Genomic DNA, 22793 nt, shown 5'->3' with positions numbered 1-22793 from the left:
TCACATCTTTCTTTCTTTTGTTCCTGCCATATGAGAATTGTTATTAAACCTCAGGAAGCTGAGGTATTCCCTGTTGGGATAACGACATCAGAAACAAAATAGTCAAATATGCTACACTGCATGAGGCTTTCCTTTGCTTTCTTCATCCACCCTTTTTTCTTGACAGTTTTTCCTCTTATTTCATATATAGGAAAGTGATATCAGAAAGATATCCTTGAAATACCACAAAATCATGGGAGGCAGAGGATGTTTATTTCGTTAAAGAAAACCAGATTAAATTGAGACATGACACAAATGCATCTTCATGTTGTCTGTGTTTGAATGAGGCTATCACTATAAAAATTAATTGATGAGCCCTGGAGGGTTTTGGGCTTTTGTTTGCTTTTTGAGCTTTAAACTTGAGTTTCTGCAGTTGTGATGATGTGTAAAATGCCAAAATACTTTAAAAATAATTTCTACTTGGAAATACTCTGTTAGCTTTATGTTTTGCAAAATGCTGTGTAAGGGAAAAATTTTTGAGCTGTGCCTTTTAAAAAAAATTTTAGCAATTTTTAAGTTCAGTATTCAGTTACCAGGATGATTTTAAACGATGGTGATTTCAGACCAGATTGTGAAACTACTGAATGAGGGTTTAGCTGATAGATTTTTTTACTTCACTTGTATATGTACGGCTTCTATGGTCTTGTACCTGTGGAAACATTTAGCTGCTGCAGTCCATGATGATGCCACAGCTAATAAGCCTTTTTTGGACCTGACCTGGCCTAATGTAGAACGAATCCAGCTGTCCTTGTTCCATATTTATATTAACATCACCTTTGGAGACGCTCTTGGAATGTGCTGAGCTAACTGAAGCTGGCCCTGCTGGTGAATTGCAGTAACAGCCAGGAGAGAGTTAATCCTTGCTTTTGCCAGTTGTGTTGATGCAGTTATGAAGAAGTTTGTTCCATTGTCATAATTATTTGAAAAGAATTATGTTTCCATACAGCATTCATAGTTCAGTAATGGTACTGGCAAAGGCAATTTCTCATTATGGTCTTCCTCAATTTGAATTATATTATTACTGAAATTAATTGTTCAGTGTAGCTACTCCATAGAAAAGTAAGCCTTGGAAAAGTGCACCATGGAAGAAATCCGTTACGCAAGTCGAATTATTATTTTTGCAATAATTTGAAATAAGGTGGAAAGATAGTGAAGTCTGACTCAGTACTAATTAGTGATTTTGATTATGGCTCACTTGGAGGAGTTCTCATTTGTTGCACCACAGGTTCCCTGTATTAATTTCTTCTGCAGTGTGTGCAGAAATGAGGACGGCCTTTTCCTTTATATGTTCTTCTACAGTTTCCCTGTTATATTGTAGTCATCTATACCTAGCTTTTCATTACATGGCCATTCTGAATATCTAATAAGATATGTAGAGTACATTAAAACAAATATCTATGTAAGATAATCGCTTGGTATCGCAGTGAAAGCAATTCAATACATTATTGAATGATTAAAGCCTCTGAAGACTATGCAAGCAAGCTTTCATGCAGGTAAACTTGTCTATAGAAAGGCTTAGAGAAATTAAGGAAATATTTACATGGTTTTCATCATTGCTTATTTAAACATCATTGTGCACCTGTGTAAAAATGATTAAAATGTCTGGGTTAATGCTTTAGTCTGGGGTTTATGCCATTAAAATAATGAACATAAGGCTCTACTAATGTCTTTTTAATTGAATCAAATAAAAGGATGCATTTATATCAAATGACAGCACAGTCAAGTGATTTTTAAAAAGCTTAAAATTATATCTATTTAGAAAATAATTAAAACATCTGCAAACCCTTACAGATAGGAGAAGCTGGGTGTTTAGCCCATTGGAAATGCATGTGCTTAATGATACATTTTTGCTTGCTCCAGCCAGTATCCTGCATAAACCTTCTTGGTTCTGGGTATGTAGCTTAACCAGACTTACCAGAATTAATCATATCACAATGGTATTCAAATCTTCATCTTATATAAGTCTTAAATACTGCATTTTTAAATTTGAATGGTACAGACCTTCTTTGTCTTCACACTCCTGATTTATAAAGAACAGAATCTCATTGCAGCTCATTATCTGTCCCAACTATATGGGTTTGTGGTACTAGTTCTTGAAATAGTGCTTAGTTGTGTGTTATTTCATAGGCGATCTTCTTAGTAGAAGAATTATCTTTGTCAACTAGGGTGCTCTATGTAGTTCTGAGCATTGCATTTCCAGTTGTCTTTTTTTTACTAGTAATTTCATAATACAAATAATTTTATGAATTAAATGTGAAAAAGATGACCATATCAGTCCCATAATTACTTTATTTAAAGTATCAGTCTCTCTACAAAAGAAATTATGTAATTGCACCATGGCTTAAAATGCAGTACTGCTTTAATTTTGTCAGTTTTTATTTTGTGAGATTGCTGAGATAACTGTCCCTTGCCTAGCTTCCATAAAGAAAGTTGACTTTGGGTTCCAACCAATGGGCTTGTTTTAACATGAGGATAAATAGATTGGGGCACAATTGTCAGTAGCTGCTACACATCATTTTACTAACAGACTCTAAAGAGCTGTAATTGCTGAATTGGATTACATGACCTCTTAGAAAAGTATTTTTAAAAATTATTCTTATTATAGAAACAATATGCTGACTGTGCTGTTATACCAGATACAACAGTGCTGGCCTAACAGCTTTGCTACAAGTACTGTTTTCAATAATGCTTTTATATTAATAAAATTAATTTTCCACAGTTTGTTAGAGATTTTTAAACAGATAGCTCTCAAGCCACTACAGATAATAAGATATTTCTTAGCGACTTAGCAAAAGAGTCACATTTTTTCTGCTTAGCTTCAAAACTAAGGCTGATCTTTAGGAACTGCGTTCTGATAACCTTTTCCTGTGGTTCAAATTGCCATGCTTTTAGAAGCATTGATAAGTATTTAGCTTGTTTGAAATTAGAGATTGTTTATTATATAGGGAGATATAAGGAGTGCAGGTTAATTTCTTTGTTTTTTAATTTAGCCCAAATCTGACCATGGCTTGCAGGAAAAATTCTGAGTCAGTGTGGATTTTTAATAGAAGGCCAATATAAATCTGCATCATTGCTGGAAAATTTGCTTTATGTGTGAGATGCATGCTTTGTTTGTGCTTAATTACAGTATTCTGAGTTAAAATATGTGTTGCTAATAACTTACAAATTAATCTTTCTTTTTATATCCATTCTGTTTTCCATAAAAGGAAATTGATTGTACTGAGGAAGAGTTTGTTCTTTTGAAGTGTGCATGCTTCTATGTGAGCCAAGTTCAACAAATATTTTAGAAGATGTGCAGATAACGAAACATAGCCCTAATGGTGTTTTTTTCTCCAGAAAATCCAATTTTCTTGCTTGTTAATAGTGATGGAACTTGTAGTTTCTCTTTTGGTTTTGGAGGGCTTTTTTTAATTTGCTGTACTGCTTTGCAAATGTTAAATACTTCCAGGTGTGTTGGTGGTAAGGCTGAATTGATCTCTGTGTATTTAGCTAATGTTATCATTTTTTAGGGATAGAGTTCTTGGATTTTTATTTGTTCCTCAAGTTCTTTTACACCTTCTAGAAGATAGCAGAGAAACCGGTGTCTTTTGAAGATCCTACTTTATATATATGGGTACATAATTTCTAGAGTAATTTTGGAGTTCAGGTATTTCAAAGTTGATGATAGAGCATTATTCGTAATGAATTAATTTTGTGACCAATTTCCCGCATGTCCTTTTACAAACAATTTTGCTCTTTATGCTATATGTCACTGCCTTGATTTTCTTTTGTTCACTACAGTGTTTGTCTTCAAAGTCTGCAAAATCCTTTGGTTCTTAAAAGCAATGCATATATATATGTGTACATACAATATACACAAGCTTTTATGTGCAAGAATCTTAAGGATTGTTTAAAAATTAACAATTTCATTTGACATGAAAGTCCTGCATCACATAATTCAAGCAATTAGGTAAATTCCTCCATAAGGTCACTAATTTCACTTAATATCTCTTAAAAGTCAAGTCTTCTAGTGAATGCACTTGTATATCGTGGGCCTTGATTTAGGTGGTTATAATACATGCCCTTACTTCACACATGGATGCCAGGGGATTTTCTGTTTGAAGCTTCTGTATTTGCCATTTCTGAAAATACAACTATATCCCTTGGTAGAACTTTAAAGCTTTCTGAAAATTCTTTTACGTTACCATCCTTAGGTAGTCTGATTTGAAAATGTTAATTATTCTCAGCAGTGTTGTATATCCAAGAGCAGCTAAAAGAAATGGTACTGAGGGATTTTAGGAACTAAAGCAGGGAGGGGGAGTTGGCTTTTTGGAATTACAGCTGGGATTGGAATGTCTGTCTTTTGTTTTGGAAAACTGAGTTCTGCCGCATTTCAAATACGTTTGCATAGAATTCCTATAAAGTAATCCTGTTCATTTTGTGGTTATTTCTGAGGCATAAAAAGTATGTATCAAGACTGCCATGGCTGTGATGAGTCTTTGACTCAGCTGTGTAACTCAATGCACAGTAATGATTCAGTTCTTTTCCATCTGTACAAAAGAGCTGTTTGATGCCTTACTGTTTAACTATTTTCAATTCTTTGGATTATTTTTAAGATATTGTTCATGAAAATTTGAAAATGGGGTCAGATGGGGAAAGTGACCAAGCTTCTGGAACATCATCTGATGAAGTTCAGTCTCCCACAGGAGTGTGTCTCAGAAACCGGATACACAGACGAATCTCAATGGAGGTAATTCACTTTTCATATAAGGATCATTTAAATTGACAGGAGAGTTGGGATTGCTTTAATTGTTTGTTGTAACTGGTTGTCTTCTCAATTAACTGTAACCAACCATTCTGACATATATTTAATGGAGAGAGCATTACTTTCATATTATTTAAAGTTGTCTCCTTTTATCACACAAAACAATGGTTATCTTGCACTTTTTATGAGCTGTTAATTTTGAAAATCTAAATATGTTTTGAAACTTGAATTTTGGGAGGAATTTCTGAAGTGTAACATTTGCATAGCTTTCTGATGCATTGTGTGCAAGCCACTGAATGTATTCAGGAAGATACATGGTTTAGATTTTTTTACTTAACACTGTTTTCTAGTCTTCGCAGAACTAACGCTACAGCAGCAGCAGTCCTGACTGCTTCAGCCTTTTCCTCTCTTCCTGTTTTTTTTCATGAACGGAACTTTACAGGATGGTAAACAAAAGGAGGAAAAGTACCTTATGAATAACTGTGCACATAATTTCCTTTATTTATGGGTCTCATTATGAATACTAGCCACCCTTGTGCTTGCTTTGTTGTCATTTCCCTTGGTGAACTAAAACAGAACACTTCCCTTTTTCTAGAGTGTATAAAAGTTACAGTTATAATGATGGCTTTGTTACAGAAGCTTGTAGAATTTTGTAGTTGCTGCTTTATAGGATACATAGCAATAAGCATAGCTGTAAGATTTTGAATCTTTATTCAAGGCTCATATCAAATACTGGATTAGGAAACTGATTTGGATAAGTTACAGTAGAGTGTACATGCCAAAAATTTTTTATTTGTGAGGCATTCTGTTATGCTTGGAATTCCAAAGCTCCGAGTATATAGAGCAGATACGATTTTAAAAATGTGTAAATTAGTTGTATTAATTATTTAGATAGTTTCTTGCACATGGGAGGTTTTGTATTCAAATTCTTAAATTTCTATGTTATTTGATCTAGACCTTTGTTCTTCTGGCTTGAGAGAGAGCAATTAGGAAAGAAAGGCATTGTGAAAACCTGCTAATCAGAATGTATGATGGAGAAACTAAAAATCAAGGAAATTACTTAAAATTTTTATTTGCTTTTTGTTCATTGTCTGTTACTTCTCCATTTTGAAATGCATATTTAGAACAAGAAAGAAAAAAATAAGTTAATGATTCATAATAAAAACAACAAACTGAAATGGAAATCCATCAAGTCTTCCAGAGAGGGCAAAGAACCATTGAAGGATTCTCTTTTGTATTGGAATTCAAAAACTCCAAAAGAAATTAGTAAAGAACTCAGGAATAGTAAAGGTCAGGAAATTCCTGTGTAATTTTTTAGAAGGTTTTCTTTCTCAAATAAAAGCATTGTTTCCTTTGCCTCTTCAGTTGTAAAACAATTCTAATATTACTGTTTAAGAGGCTTTGGGAAACTTTTAAGTTTTGTTTATGCAATGCTAATTTTCTCACTTTCCTCTAAATTCCAGATGCTTGCTTCTGACTGTTGAAATTAGCATTATTTCTTCATTGACTTGCTCAGCCAACAAGAGAACAAATTTTTTTTGGCATCTATTCATGTATATTCTGTGAGAATTGTAATGTTTCCCTGAAATCACTGTAGTATTGATACAGTGACTTTTCCTGTAAGATTCCCTGCTGATGTGTGCAGACAGTCTCAGTTCTGAATTTTTAAGAATGAGAGATGTTTTTGCTGGACTTAGGTTTGCCTTTTAGAAGTACTTTGTAGCAGATTAAATTGGACGTGTACCTGTTTGTGCATTCCAGAGGGAGGAAAATGCAACAATCTCATAGCTTTGGTTAAAATACCTTTCTAATGATAATCTTTTCAGGCAACTTTCTCATTTCCTAAGTGAAAAGGCTTTAAGTGAATGCATTGTCTGCCTGTATTTTCCTCCTTCTACTTATCCCATGGGTCATTTTCTGTCAGTTTTGACAGAGGGCTAGAAATCTCAGATTTTAAGTCTCTATTAATTTCACTGAAAAAAAACTTTGCATTGGGAGACATTGCTAATGTATCCACTGCTGGTTAAAAACCACAGTACACATATATGAGTTGAGTTGCAAGATGTAAATCCACAGAAGACCCAATTTTACTAATTTTGTTCTTTGTGGAATGGGATCATTTGCTTCCTTGACCTTTGAGGGAACCAAAGCAAGGTTGCTTTCCTCTTGTAAAGAGTTGTGCCTCTATGCCTTGTGGGATTTCTGCCATGGAGCTGGCTGATTCAGTAGTAGCTATGTGATTATATAAAGAGAAAGAAGCAATCTGTGTTGAGAAGTAAGTTTCTATTATTTCAGTTTTATTTTGATGGCTGGTGGCGATTTGTTGTCTCTAGACATTGGGTAGCCTGAGGACATATTCTCGTTATAGCCATTTAGGATGAGTTATAGCTGTATGCTGTATATTACAGGTTGGAGTAAATTAATACATGTGTGACAGAATGTTTTTGCTGTATTCTGCTGAAGTCATGAGCCCCAGCTGAAATCCATTGTAGAATGTATTTGATTAAACATACACAGTTGGATAACACAATAAAGCAATATTCCTTGTTCCTCCTCACTGTGATGAATGTGCCTGTCACACTATGGCTTTGTCCTTTCTTATGTTTAGTTTGACCAATATGTGCTGCATTTACAGTGGTTTTGTACGTAATTTCTTGGTTATATGTTTGGCTCTTTTTGCTGAATTGACAGAAGTCCTAATTTGTTTTGAAGGTAACTAATCAGGTAAAGTTGAAACCTTGACACATCCTTTTTAGTTATAGGAATTTTTATATATATAACCATATTTTATGCTCAGCTTGAACTTCCTCTAGAATTCTGAAAATTAGCAACCCAACCAGATTTTATTAAATGCTTGCTAAAAAAATGCATACTGTATTCAAAGTGCTAATTAGCAAAAAAAAAAAAAACAAAACAAAACAATCATTCCTTACACATTTTGTCCATTAGAATATGCATTCTGATTTTTAGTGCCCATCCCCACTGCAGTTAAATAATGCATAGCTACAAATAAAATGTTGACAAAGAGCAGATAAATTGTCTGCTGCAGATTATATGAAAGATTCTGTTGGGAAGTAAAACCAGATCTTTTTGAAATTTTCATATACAGAAATACAAAATAGACAGTGGATAGAGAAACTAAAAACTTATTTGTTACAGCAGAATCTCCATAGCAATAGAAGGTGGAAGTTTTATAACCTTAAATTGTCCTGCTTTAGATAGGAAATCATCATACTGCAATGTAACCTAAGTATGAAACATTTTAAATATGAAGTGGTGATAGTGCAGTGAGAAAGAACCCTGCTCTGCAGTGAAAAATCTGCTGGGGTGAAAACTTTCTATCCACACCAGCAGCCATAGAAATACCAGCTTTCAGTCTGTTAGATCCACCCCCCATTCCCCCATCAGTTATAATTTAGGCCAGTGTGACAGGGAGATGATAATGTGGTTGCTTCTGAATTTGACAACGCTGCAATTGTGGTTCGAGATTGTTTTTTTTTTAATGATTGTTCCTTGTTATCTTGTGCTTAGAAGACAAAGAGAAAATACCAGTCTCATTGTGTTGCCTAGATAAAGTTTATTTTGTTTGTAATCCACAGGCTACAAATTGTCAGTAAAGCAGTTGCTTTTGCTTTTTCTTTCTCCTTCCTTCCACTCATTCAGGCAGGAACCATGCTGACAGTAGGTGTGAGCATTTATTCTGTGAAGAGTTTGGCTTCAAACAGCTGTTAGGTTGTATTGTAATTAAAATGTCTTCTACTTTCATGCTAATATTAATGATTATGTACTAAGTCAGTAGAATTGTTTATCAAACAAAATGGATTAATTTTTAAAGCGTCAGTGATACAGCTTAAGAATGTCTACACTTATAAAGTGCAGGTGCTTTCATCATGCAATGAGAAACATTTCTCCAGATCATGGAACTATAGCTTAAAGCATTTTCAGTTTGATTTCGCTGGAAAAGCAGTAATGCATTAAGATAAATAAAGAAGTAATGCATTATTATAAATACATGTTACAAACTCTAAGTGTTCTTTGGGGGCCTATACCCATGCAGTGGATAGTGAGTGCATCATTTAGAGCTGTGGTGGATAAGAAATAAGGAGAAGCAGTCTGTGCAAATTGAAACATCTGTTTCCCTTTCCCAGAAGTCCAAGGTCTGTTGTCTGTCTTAGCATGTGAACTGGCAGAGAGCCATAACCCACTGTTCACCAGCCTGTTTCCCAGATATTTTATCCTGAGAAACAGTTCTTATCCATCCGACTGTCACATTAGTGACAGAAGTGTGTTCCAGATCAGACTGCTCCTACCACACTGCTATAGGGGATAATTCTCCCCTAAGGGGATTAGCTGCAGGGTTAGTACTTGTAGCTGAACAGAAGGAAATACAGAGGCTACAAATTGATGCTGTAGGCAGGTGTGTGTTGTGATGGTCACTTTCCAAAAGTAAGAATGTAGATGAGAAATAAGATTGTTTTGAGCTTCACTCTTTACCAGGGTGTAACTGCTTAGGGGGTCTTGACACACAGCCTGAGTAACTCAACATGCTGTTAGTCCACCTGAGCAAGTGTACCTTCTCCTAAGAAAAATACACAAAATTAATTGATTTTTCAGTTGATAAAAGTGTTAAGAATTTGTTCATAGGCTTCAGATTAGAATGTGGTTTGAAGGTCCCCATTCTCAAGTACAAATAGGGCACTCTCAGCTCCATTCAATTGTTTAAATGGTTGAATAGCAGACTGGATGCAGTACTGACCCAGGCTTTTGGTCATGGGCAGTACAGTATTCTGTCATTAGTTTTGGAAGCAGGAAGTCAGCTTTATCCAAGGTAGCCTAAGCATACCTGGGACTGAATCAGTCCTAGGTATCTTGCCATCCAGGAGGTTTCCTTGTATACCAAGCAGGCATTACTACTTGGGGCCTTCTCTGAGCAACGTTTCTTCCTTCCCCCTTCCTTCTGCGCTTGGCAGCTACAGGACTATCTGTGCCGTATTACTGGGTTTTGTCTAACTTGCTTTTCTCTGACTCCTGAGAAAGAAGTAGCTTGACTTCTGATTGTCACTTCTGTGATTGTAAGCACATGATCACCTACCAGAGGATTTCAGTACTAGACAGAAAAAAAAATGAAGCTGAATACAATCAAGACTTCATTTGATTTTCAGTGGTCACTGTGCTATCTCCATTTAGTCATGCTTGTATCATTTTTCTCAACCTTTTTCAAGGTTACACTTTCACCCTTTTTATAAACTCCTACTTTCATGTTTCCATGACCCTTGGTGATTTCAGAAGCCCCCTTCTAAAAACCCAAGTGCATGTTCTAAATTACTAGTATGGTTTTGATTAAGCTGATAGACCTCCTTTTTATATATTTGATTGGCAGACTTATTTCTTCTACAGAACACTGACACTACAACAAGAAAAAGAATTTCAGGTAATAGATGACTTTAATATGCCTTTTACTAGACTTTTAAGGGTAACTGCCTTTGTTACCAGCAATTAACATGTTTTTGCCCTTCTGTTTGGAACCTTTGTCATTCTGGTGCTAAAGTTCTTGAATTCCACTTGCAAATACTCCTTTAGAAAAGTTATTGTGCTAGACAATGTTTTTCTATAAGGATAAAATACATACTTTTTTGTTTTGTGTCATGATGTCTTTGATTTCCTTTAAGTTCCATTAAGGAGTAGTCTAGTGCCACATTGGATGTGTTCAGTCATCTATAGAACATCTCTTATAATCACAGAAGTGCATCAGTTGAAAAGTCAGTAATGGGGTGCAGTTTCATACCCAGTACTCCAGCCACACTTCCGTCCAGGAAGGTCAGATTTGCCATTTTCATATTCAAGAAGTTGGTTTATTTTTAATTAGCCACTTTTTTCATGGGGCTTACCTTTTGGTAACTTTAAATGTTGTTGATTATGTAAATGCTAGTGGTAGTAATTAATATTACAAAGAACTGTTTTAAAGGTCTGAGTTTGTTTTTGCAGTGGTGCGTTCTGTTTCTCGTTTTCCTTCCTCTTGGCCTCATTTTTCGTACAAGCTAGTAACCTACACTACCTTTTTTCCTTTCAGGGCAGTTTCTCTTGTTACTGTGTTACAGAAACTGATGAAAACACAGAAATCCGTGTTTAAAAATCAGGAAGGTGTAGTAGTGAGTGAGGCAGAGCTTGCTTTATTAGTTGCTGTTCCTGCCCAGCACCTACAGCTAAGTCACACAGCTATAGACCCTGAACTTCAGCAGGGTTTATATTGCGGCTCATGCTGCAGAGTGATATTTTGATAGATGGTTATTTAGCAGGCAAACAAAATCAGACATGATATCTTTATGGTTATTTTCCTTTTTTTATTCTTGTATATATTCTCCAAGTTCACTTTGTGACAAGCTTTCTGATACAATAAAATAATAACAAAACAAAAACCAAAACAAAGTCAAAAAAACAACAACAACAAAAAAAAAAAAAAAAAAAAAAAAAACCAGAAGAAGACTTTTCAAGTGTTTCTGGTATAATATGTCACAAATTTCCTGTGTATTTATATACTTGCTGAAAGGAAAGTTAATGTCTCACATTTGATTTTCATTTCTCCTTTCTCATATTTTTCAAAACTGGTTTTCTGACACATGTATTTGTTTTGTTTGGTTTCATTGGATGTGAATAGAAACTCCTGGAAAGCAATTTATGAAAACTGTATTTGTGCTGAACAGTTTAAACATTTATATTTAAAATTAATGGGAGAAATTAAGTAAATAAAACAACAGCCTGTGGATTGTTTGAAAAATGTGTGAAAATAGCAGGTTGTTTTTCAGCTAGTTGGTAGCCTAAGCAGTATATCCATGAAATGAAAATTCTCACTAAAAGTATTTTGAAAAAGGAAGTGTTTATAATTCATTTTTTTGCCTGCTTAAAAAAACCTATTGGCCTGTAATTCTAATTTTGTGCCTTCAAAAATACAAATTGTTGCAAATACTACTGTAAAGATGCTTAGCACTTTTCCTAAGTTTTTCATGGTGCTAAAGTAAACAAAAACAAAGATACCTGTTTGCAGTGCTGGTTTCTGTGCTTTTTATTTTTATATTATTTATATGTATTTTGCATTCTTACTTGAGGGCCATAGCTACTGTAGACACTGACAATAACTTTCTTCAGCTACTGGTGGTAAAGTCCTTGCTTTGTTGATTAATGATAGTAGATGTGCTGGGAAAATGTGACACCTAGTCCTAAACCAGAGATTTAACTCTATAATTTGTAATAATAATATTTCACTGATTACACTTGGCCCCTTTTCTTTGCCTGGCATGTCAGAATCCAATCTGACAAGCTGTGTTTGTGTTGGGCAGGAGGCAGAGAGCATGCATTGTCTGTGGTCACTGGTATTTCTTCTGAGTCTGAAATGGCCCATGGGCTCACATCTCATGATAAAATCCCTGAAAGTGCTTTCTGTACTCGATTAGCATATTTGGAAAAAAAACTTTTGATTTAATTGATTAATTAATTCCACTGTATTTAGGGTCAATTCTATCCCAAATGTAAAAAAGCCCCTTGATTCAGTACTCAAAATTGATGCTTTCTCAAATCGTGTTGCATTTTAACAGACTTGCTGAAAACCCACATGGATTTATGGTGTGAGATCTAGAGTGATCCTTTGTAGATGGATCTTAGGATTGTATTTTCATTATTGCTGCTAACAGAAGAGGTTTTTGATGACCATTTCATCAAATTTAGCAGAACAGTAATTGAGTAATTGTGATTTAATGTTTTCAGTAAAATAGTAACAATAACAACATTCAAGTGTAAAGTAAAAATGTAATATTCAGATATAAGCCACACTACTAACACAGAAAAAAATGCAGTTTATGCATCACAATGAAATTTTAGCTAAACCTGTCAGTTGTATGGGGGAATTATGATGGCTTTATATACATATAAGGAAGATCAGTATAGATAACTCATCCCAGCTGTTAAAATACTCTTTTTGTTTACAGTAATTGAAGCCTATTTTAAAAGGTATTAAAACAGTGTGCTGCAATGATGCTATAGGTTTCTTTTCATGCATGTGTATGCTGGTGTTTTTATTTAAGACCTTGAAGATCTACAGAGCTGTAACCAAATTATAGTTTTTTTACAAATATGTTCTCTGGTTTGGGGTTGTTTTTTGGGGGGGTTTTTATATATTTATTTTTGCCTCTAGCAGTCTTGTTGTATTCATAATTCTGTAGAGAATCCAGTTGGCTTTAACTGTACTAACTGTCATTTGACAAAAATGTACTGAGATTTGATAAGGCAACCTTCAGAAAAAAACTCCACATGGTATCTCATACTAAAATGATACAGTAAGTACATGCTTAAAAGTTGTATATGAGAATGTTTAAATTGTTACTGACACAAGCTAATGTCTTAAAATTAATTTGTTTACATTGTGTGTCATGACGTAGGACATAATACACATTCTTAGTTAAAATATGCAAGGAAAGAATAGTGTAAAAATTTTGTTGGTTTTGGGACGTTCTTTTACAGTAAGCATATAATGAAATTAGATTGTGTTGCACTGAGCGTTATATGATGCAGTATTTTAGATGTCATTAAGCATTCTCCAGTGAACAAAAGCACAGTGACTTGCTAGTGAACAGCCTGTGGCTGCAGCTGAGATGTCTCACTGGTGCTCACTACAGCTGGTGAGAAGGCTAATTCAGACCAATGCTTACACAAGAGCATTTTCATTTGATCCATAGTGGATTGTTTGGGCTGTCAGACTGATGTCTGTAGACTTAAAATAAAAATTCTTTTTTTCTTTGTGAGGCGGTAACAAAATTCCATGGATGGAATTTAGCAGAATCAACTCTTAAAAGATAAACTAAAATTTAAGGGAGAGGTGACCAGCAAGTTGTCTGTTGCCATATTGTAAGTATATACCTTAAGTAGTGGTTGGTCTGGAATTGTAACTCACCAATAAGCAGAATAGCCAAAGCAATAAGGATTGGTACTATAATGATGTAGCTTGGCAGTGTAGTTTGTATCATCCACTGACAGAGACAGCTTCCTACTCCCCTTGGCTCCTAGCCTTGTATCAGTGGGTTATTAGTTCCTCTGTTTGGAAGGGGTAGTTTCTTGCACTCAGCCCTTTCTCCTCTAAAAGCAATGGGAACATCTGGCCACAGGCAATGAAATACTGGCTGTGGAGATACTCAACTGTTAGGTTTGCTAAATGAAACATTCAGTAAGAGTGAACTGAGGCTGATGTTTATCAGGGTTTTCCCTTCAAGTTTTCTTTCTTCCTTTTGTTGCAGCAGTTGCAGTTGAGTGTGGCAACAGTCTGAAATTACCTATCAGTTCAAAGATCAGCAGCACTAGGAGTCCAGTAGGTACAATGGAGGCTTACTGTTGGAGCAAGAAAGGAGCTCTGCAAATTGGCACATTTGTTCTAGGTTAAAAATAAAAGTAGTCTGGTTTTCGTTTTTGATTTTTGTAATGTAGATAAAATTGGGCTTGGAAGACCTCAACAAAACCTTCCCTGGGGAAATTTTCTGGTTATGTGTTTTTTGAGTTTAATGATGTTTTTTTCTGTATCATCATAAATATTAGTGTTTATTCTCCAAATGTGCTATGTTAGTCAAAGACATAATGACTTGAGTTGACAAAAGACAGACAAACTTCACAAAAAATGTGAATGTTTCGCATTGCTTCTTTTTAGAACAGTTTAAATATATAGAGTTCAAACATTGTCTATTGTGAGTTAAAATCATTTTTTTCAACTTCAGTGAAATTAACTGAATTGTATAGTGCACCTTGGCCAAAAAAAAGGGGGAATTAATGAAATCCATACCTTTTTTTGTTATGATACTTGATTTAAAGTGGAAAGTGTTATCACTGTTCTTTCCACAAATAAAAATAGATTTATTTTTTAACAGGGTTGAAGAGTGAAAATTACCTTTTGGTCAGGAATGAGACTTCCTGAAAAGTGTCACAGTGTAGCACTATGTAGTATTAAATGACTCAAGTCAGGCAATTATAAAAGGGAATAGCTTGTAAGTTTGTATTATGGAAATAGGAGATGAGAAAAGGATAGGTAGCTAAGGAAAAAGTTGACAGGTGAAAAACAGAATATGATAACAAAATTCTAGTATTAAAGTTTTGTAAATTATTTACTATGGGTGGCAAGTGAAGAAGCTGATGTTTGCAATAGTATTTTAGGCCATCCAAAAGAGGACCAGAGGTAATGAAATAAAAAAGTTAGGATTTTTGGAATTTACTCATATGTGTGAAAACCAGTAGTTTGGGGGCAAGTTTGTATTGTGTTTGTTTGTTTGTTTTTCATTTAGAAAACAGGTTTGTTTATGTACAATGTCAAATTCCTCAGCTCACAGAACCTGCAGAATTTAAGTTGGAATTCCTGCCTCCTTTTCTTGTGCCCAAGTGTAAATAGTCAGTGTTAGACAGAACTTCCACATCAAGTTACAGCAACACAGTTGGATGTTAGCCAGATGAAAGAAAAGCCTGGACAAAGTATGGCTCTTCTTAAGAGTATTTGCTGTAGCTGGCGTTAGAAATAGATGACAAAGATAAGTACAAGTTAGGGTAGTTTATCTCCTCGGAAAACAAAGTGGTGTGTTTGTCACAAGTGCTTACATGTTATCTGCCATGAAGCAGAGTAGGACAAATGTGAAATTCATTTCAAACAAATTATAAAAATAAATGCATTTCTCTGCCAGTAATACCAGTAGTAAAACAAAACTGAGAATAAGCATTGCATAGGAGGGTAGAAAATGTGTTTTTAAGTTGTAGGAGGAGGAGGAAAATGCCACAAGCATTCCAGTTTCCCTACCAAATTAAATGATGGCTGAATATGTTCTCCAGAATATAATGTGGAACTCGATCAAAAAATAACTCATTGAATTACATACAATTAAATGGAGGTATTTGATCATTTAGAGTACCGCATTTATTGAATACTGATACATTTTGTTGCAAGTTGACCCTAAAGCTAAGTATAAAAGAAATAACTTGGAAATGCTATGAATTGACAAAAGCTTTTTCATAAATTAGACCTCATTTGGAAAAATAAATCTTAAGTGAAATACAAGAAAATAATATAGTTTCAATTCTCTAAAAGATTATTTGTTTTACCTGAAGTACTTTGTTGCCCGTAAAAGCTAAAGTTTTGCATTCCAGTAAACCCTTGCTTCTTAAGAGTTATAAGGAACATACCCAGATTCCTCTTAGAGTTGAGGGTCTATGTACACCAGTTACAGATCTGTTATGGTTAAAAAAGGATATATAAAAAATAACATAGGGAGTTGCTCTAATCTACTACCTTCAAAAGTTTAGATTGATGAAGGGATGCAAATTTAGTGTTAAAAAAGGACATTTAGTGTTGACAGTCTCAGAAAGTGTTGACAGTCTCAAAGAGCATAGGGAAAATTCAGTCCTGCCATTAATTTTACATGTTTCCTTATGACTTCTTTAAACAGCATTGTAGCAAGATATTTTATACCTTAGTTTAAGTTTTTTAGTTTTTTCTTTTTTTTTTCGTTTTTTCTATGGGAAGTGCTAGCAGGTCGTTATATTCAGTTGGTAATTGAAATAAGTGTGAGCAAAGTCCTCTGACCAGAAAGTCTCTCATTGCTTCACAGAATTGCACAGAGATTTAAGACAATTAGAAATTCTTTAAAATCTGTTTCTTGATGTTGCTGGCTCTCCAGCCTGGTGTCACAACAGAACAGCAGCAAGCCATGTGCTTTAGAAGAGCAGGTTTTGCTGCTGGTGAGGCAGCCACAGCAGGGTGCAGTGGGATGGCTGCAGGAGCAGCAGAGGGAGCAGAGATGGCAATTGCATAGAACGGGCAGGTCCAGGCTTCCTGCATTAGGCCAGACTCACCCTGGAGGCTGGTCAGCGCCAGCAGGGAAATAGGTTGATTCCCCTGGTCTTGACAGCGGGCCCAGCTGGCCAAAGGACTATTCTGTGCCATCTGGCATGGCACTCAGCAATGAAAGCTGGAGCAGGAGCGGAGGAAGGAGGACATTCATGGCTGTGGGATTTGTCTTGCACTTCTTGAGCCATGTGCATGCTGAAGCCCAGCTTTCCGGGAAGCCCTTGGACACCTGCATGCTGAGAGGAAGCTGTGAATCAGTTCCTTTTCCCACTCTGCTAGGGTAGGCAGCTTTTGCTTTCCCTGTTAAACTGCTGTTACCTACACCCACAAGTCTCCTCGCCGTCCTTCAGTCTTCTCTGCATTTTGTGGGAGCAGAGGGTGAGCGCTCCACTGGGTGACGACTTGACTGTTCACCAGGGTCAGCCCACAGTGGGAGAACAAATGTCCTGCCATCAGGTGACCAGGCTGCCCGAGTGTCAGCAGACTGCCTGGTCTTGAACAGTTAAGGCTCAAAATTAGTAGTTGTGTGGTAGGTTCTTGCTTTTCTTTTAACTTTATCTCAGTTAAATTAACTGGATTTTTCAACTGTGTCAGACTGATGTCATTTTAGTTTCCAGTTTTTCTATTTAGCCACTAGGAAATGTTCTGCTTATTCCTCTCATGCACATCTAATGAATCCCCTTTCATGTTACTGTATAGCATTTAATTATAATTGCTTGCTTTTCCCGAGAGATGGTTGCTTCGATTATTGCAAAAACTAGGAGAAATTAAGGTCGTACAGACAAATATGACATAATAATTTTTGTCTTTCAGGTATTTGCAGTTGTAGTCTAAATTATTTTCTTCAATTCTGTCTATTTTAGGGAGTTAGGTAAAGGAAAATTATAATGCAAAGAAGACTTAGTGTGTATATAATTCTATAATCTTTCAAATATTGGTGTCATAAAAGGTTTATGATTTTAAAAAGGAAGTCTTGGCTTCGTTGACATTCTAACATAGCCAAATAAGCATGAGTTTTGGAAGTATTGTAGTGTAAATCATTAGGAGGAAGAATCTATAAACTACCTACTGCAGTTACCATGAAATCATTATGGTTTTCTCACAGAAAAGAATCTTTCTTCAGCTCAAGAAAGTTAAGGAGAATATATATTGTTTTGATTTTATTTATAACATGGCAAAGATTTAGGCTTTCAGCACTTAATACTCTCTTCTTTTTCTGAGGGGAGAAAAAGAGCAATTGCTGTCACGTATTGTCTACTACATTACAAATGTAGGGAAAGAAATATTACTAACATCAGGTATTATAATTCTAAAAAAAGTGTCCTTTTCTCTTCAGATTGGGATGTGTTGATCAGGGCTTTTTAAAAGAAAGACATTGCAGGGGATGGAGATGAGGGTTGTGGTTTTATGTAAAAGTGGATTACTGTTTTTGGGGGGGTTTACCCAAATTGGAACAGATTTTGGCCTTTGCAGCAGTTTGTATTTGCACTCAGACTGTACTATCTACTGTGGAGTAGCAAATGGAAGTGTAGAGCTGAAGGTCTTGGTTTATAACTGAGGATGTCACATGAATCTCTGAAGTAAAGTCATGGGGCTTGTTGCAAAAATGGCATAGGCAGAGGTTTTGAGAATGAAGGAATAGGAATTCTGCAATAGAATTACATCTGCCTCACATTATCCTATTTTCTGTGTCTAAAACATTTTTATCTTGTTCCTATGGTAGCTGGGCTTCAAAGAAAGGGATTCTTTGTAGCCACGTAGAATTTTAGACTTGCTTTGTTTCCCTTGCACTCCATGTGAACAGGTGCGTGTTCACTGATGGCAGGCACAGTGCACACTTAATGGCATAGTTTTCAAATAGCCATTGCAACCCTAAAGGCTGCCTTTGCTTCCTTCTTCTTACATACCCATCAACTTTGTATGCTTGGGAAAGCTTCTTGGAAGCTGTGGAGGTGGGTTTGAAGCACCACTTCAGCTGCACCAGCCATGAGTGTTGTGAGGGGAAAGAGCATGCATATGGAGAGCTTTGGGGTACCATCAGGTCATTATTTCTTGAGGCCTTTAAGTTGAAGTCCATAACTTCAATATCCCTGTAAAGATTTTCTGTTTAAATCCTTATAAACACACCTGTTAAACAAGCACTATGGGACAGTGAAAGCATTACAACAGGTTTCTGTGTCACAAGAGTTAATAGGTAAGAGTAGGAAAAAACTATTTTGTCACAGGTTACAGGATAGTGGTGGTATCTGTTGTGTTCAGGAAGTTACATTGAAAAAATGAGCTAACTAATATTTTATTTTGTTCTTTTGGTATTTGTCAAATTGTTCTTGAGCCATCAGAAAAAGCAAAGCAACTATATTGGCCCAGTGCTGATGTGGGATTACATTAGAAAGGTGAGGTAGAGACAGATGCTGATCCTTTTTCTGTCATCTCTGTTGTGTTCCAAAACTGTTCCAGCAGTTTCGTGGTTTTTATCGCAGTGAGATGTCAAAGCTGCTTTCTTCAAGTGAAGATGACATGCCTTCCTTTTTGCTCAACTGTTGTGAACAGCTACCAGCATTTTCTGAGGAATGCAGTAAATTACAGGATGAAATTTTTTTTTTCATAATCTGAAACTCTCTTTAGTGGGAGAGAGGCATTAGCAGAGCCTGGCAAAAAGAAGGAACATACTGTAGTGGAAAATACTATTTTACTCTAGGGAAGACTTGTAGGACCTGTTACAATTTCTTCGTTCTACCACTCTCCCAAAAACCACAAAGGCAGTTTTACAATTGCCAATGTTTTTAAAAATTTAAAATATGCAAATTGAAAATGAGTTCATAAACTAGAAAGTATGCCAGAATTGAGCCATACTTTGTTTTCTTTTAATTTAGTTTCAAAATGTTGGTCAAAGCTGCCATTCTGTGAACAGCACTTTTTTTGTTTAAAGACAGTTTAAAAATTCTATACTAGATAGAAAATTGACACTGATTTTTCCAGTTGTGCAAAGAAACTCATGTTGAGCAGCAAAGCAGAAGCTAACAGGCTTTGTGCTCTGTACCTAAGGAGGTGTGAGAAGCAAAAGGAGAACAGGAGGATCAGCTGCCAGAAATTAGAGCTTTGGTGGCAGGCATCTGTCCAAAAAATTTCTGCTTGTATGGGGTAGCCATAGTGAATGGCATATGTAAATCATCCAGGGGAATATATAGTCGCACTTCAGTCCTACCTGAGATTCAACTAATTCCCAAAAAACATAGGTTTTTTAAAGTATATCTCTTTAACTGGTATTTTCTGCTTAGCTCTTGCTCCAGATATGTGTACAGGTCATATATATATATACATGGTTCAAATACATTCTCGTCACTGCAAGCTTAGCAAGTTGCTCACCAAGATCTCAAGTCTTGAAAAGTCTGATGATCCAGTTCTTTGTCAGCCTAAGCCAATTTGGCTGCTGCCTTCTTGGGCTTGCCCTGCTGTGCCTCTCTTGCCCTGCATTCAGGCTGTGAGCTTGTCTGACCTTACACTGAACCTGTTTGGAGCACAAAGCTGGCAGGAAGCTATGCACTTCGCCTGAGAGTTTCTTGGTTATTTAGCATGCTGGAATAGTTCAAAGCTGCTGCAGACATGAGTAGAAGCACATGGTCAAGCCTGAGGGGAACTGAACAGGAATGTAGCTGCCAACATTTGGGTTAGCTCAGGATGCCCAGCTGGAGGTGATAGGTAGGACAGAAAAGAGTTGCTTCTGGAAGGGTTTACAGCCCTCAGGTCAGTATTGATTAAATCTCAGCTCTACCAGCAAAAATACACAGTTACCTCTTGAGCTGGAGAAAAGTGTGAAAACAGTGGTGCTTCAAGAGAAGTCCTCAGCTTCAGGGTAGAATCTCTGGGGGTGGATTGTGCACTTTGATGTTGAGTATGACTTTCTGTACTTGGGCAAACTATCTACACTGAAAAACAATTCCTGCTGTTTCAGAAATGACTTTACATTTTTTGTGAGCCTGGCTACGATGTCCTTTTATCTTGTGAGATGGTGACTGGCCATTTTGAGACAATATTTAATATTTTTGTTTCTTGGCATGTTTGAGATTAAAGCCAAACTGAAAATAAAAACAATAAGAATGTGCAGAAACAAATCTTCTTTCCCCCCTCCCATTTGGTAAAAAATGAAGTGATTTTGTTTCCCTCTTGTCTTGGAAATGATGTATGTTGCTGTTGGAAAAATTTACTGGGGAAAAACAGACTCTGATGCAGAGAAAATGGCTTTTATGTAATAGCATCTTCATTTTTGCAAGATCCTGCACAAGTTACAAATAAAATAAATGTAATAATATTTGTAATAGTTGGCTCTAATAATGAGGTGATTTTGTTTTGTGAGACTGGAAAAAATGTACTAAGCTTTTTGTAGTCAAGAGAAAGAGAAGGTGATATATTTTGAATTATGGAAACCTGTTTTTATACTAAAGTAATTCTATATGAAAAGAAATGCATCCACAATTCTCTGAATTCTCAGTTTCTGGTATTCCAGGTCTCTCTAAGTATTTGAGTAAACTCAATACATTTATCCACAATGTAGTTATTTGCATTCTAATATTTCATTCCTCTTGTCAGACTAATAAGTCTGCACCGGTTTTTTAACCTGTTATATTAGCAAATTGAAGTATTTTAAGAAGAGAATATGCTTTTAAAACTATTTCTGTGAGATTACTTTTCATTGTATAAATATTTCAGTTTTACTTGGTAATACTGCAGACGAAGATATTAGAAGATGTTTTCGGAAATTCTGAATTCTGCTTGTCCCTTCTCTTTTTAACATGATTTGCTGCAGGATTTGAACAAGCGCTTGTCCCTGCCTGCTGACATCAGGATACCTGATGGCTACCTGGAGAAGCTGCAGATTAACAGCCCGCCCTTTGACCAGCCAATGAGCCGCCGTTCTCGTCGAGCATCCCTAGTAAGTGTAATGCACCTGCCTTTCTAACCAACCTCTCAGGCCTTCAGAATCCATTGAACACACAGGCCAGTATTCCACTGGTATATTTCAGCTTCTTTTCCACTTGGACTTTTTATTCCTGAACATCAGTATGTACTTGTCAAAGTCCAATACAGAATTTCACGCTTCGTTTCATTTTTCTTCTTCTAACTTGGTGCTGTTGTATTTCTCAGTGAAGGTCTTGACCTATTGAAATCAGTGGCTAAATTGAACTCCCAAAGTATGTACTTAAATCCTTCTGCTTTTTAGGGCAGGGATGATCGTTTGAGCAAATAGGCCACACAGTCTTAGATCAAGGCTGGGTCCCCTCGTGATTTAGTAGGAAGGCCCTAAAGCAGCATAATATGAAGGCAGGTCCTCCTTGCTGCTCTTTTTGTATATGATAACAATTTTTTCTCAGAATTGCTGTGAAGACAATAGTGAGTGTTTTGTGGGTTTTTTTTGTTTTGTTTTCTTTCTTAAACCACATTTTATTTCCTAAAAGAATGAAGGAATAAATTCACATACACCTTTCTGGATTATTGGTTACTTTAAAAAATTTAAGTCTTTTCCTTAGAGAGGACTGAATGAGTATTCCTATGCTATAATCAGATTATAAATGCTAGAAAACTTATATTTGTACATATAAATCATGCACATCCGTGGAATAATAAAATCATTTTTGTCTGATGTTTTACTCATAGTTTTAGCTATCAGTGTTCTTTAGTGTTGAGGTCTTAAAGAACTGCTAGACTGTTACTGATATCCTGGGTAAAGTCATTGGTGAGAAATTTGTCACAGAGAAATTCTGAATAGGTTTATGAAGTGCACATTGTTGTTTTCTTGATTCAATTACTTATTTACTAAAAAATAAATAGGAAAAATACATACAGTGAAATAGGTTTATTAACTGTAAAATATCTTTATTTTATTCATTATGAATGGGGTCTATAACAAAGCAGTGTTTGAGTGTTTTTACCCTGAAAGAAAAAAAATAGTGTGCTGGACTAATAAAGCTCTGCTCTGCATGCCACCTTTTGCAAAAAAAAAAAAAAAAAAAAAAAAAATATTTGAGTAATATTAAAAAAGGATATTTGAGTGAATCTCTGCAAGTAATTATAATGTGTCAGGCTTAAATACTTGTGCCAGAATTTTGTAGCTCATTCACCACTTAGTTGCTGTTGTAGCATGGAACTGAG

At 35.8% G+C, this 22793-nt stretch overlaps 1 protein-coding gene across 9 annotated transcripts in view; it reads left to right on the top strand.

Moving 5' to 3' along the window:
• The window catches only part of CDK17 (cyclin dependent kinase 17), a 91336-nt gene that overhangs the window by 50063 nt on the left and 18480 nt on the right, over positions 1-22793 (top strand). For all 9 annotated transcript variants that reach the window (XM_085568231.1, XM_085568229.1, XM_085568230.1 and 6 more), the window contains 2 exons: positions 4635-4768; positions 21451-21576. In XM_085568231.1, the coding sequence (XP_085424357.1) occupies positions 4635-4768; positions 21451-21576 (260 nt within the window). The remainder of the gene's footprint in view (positions 1-4634; positions 4769-21450; positions 21577-22793) is intronic.

This window comes from Lonchura striata, chromosome 1A, assembly GCF_050655825.1.
Source record: "Lonchura striata isolate lonStrDom1 chromosome 1A, ASM5065582v1, whole genome shotgun sequence".
In the NCBI taxonomy this organism is placed as follows: Eukaryota; Metazoa; Chordata; class Aves; order Passeriformes; family Estrildidae; genus Lonchura; species Lonchura striata.
Note: the sequence above shows the minus strand (reverse complement) of the source record. Positions and strands in the feature narration are given on the sequence as shown.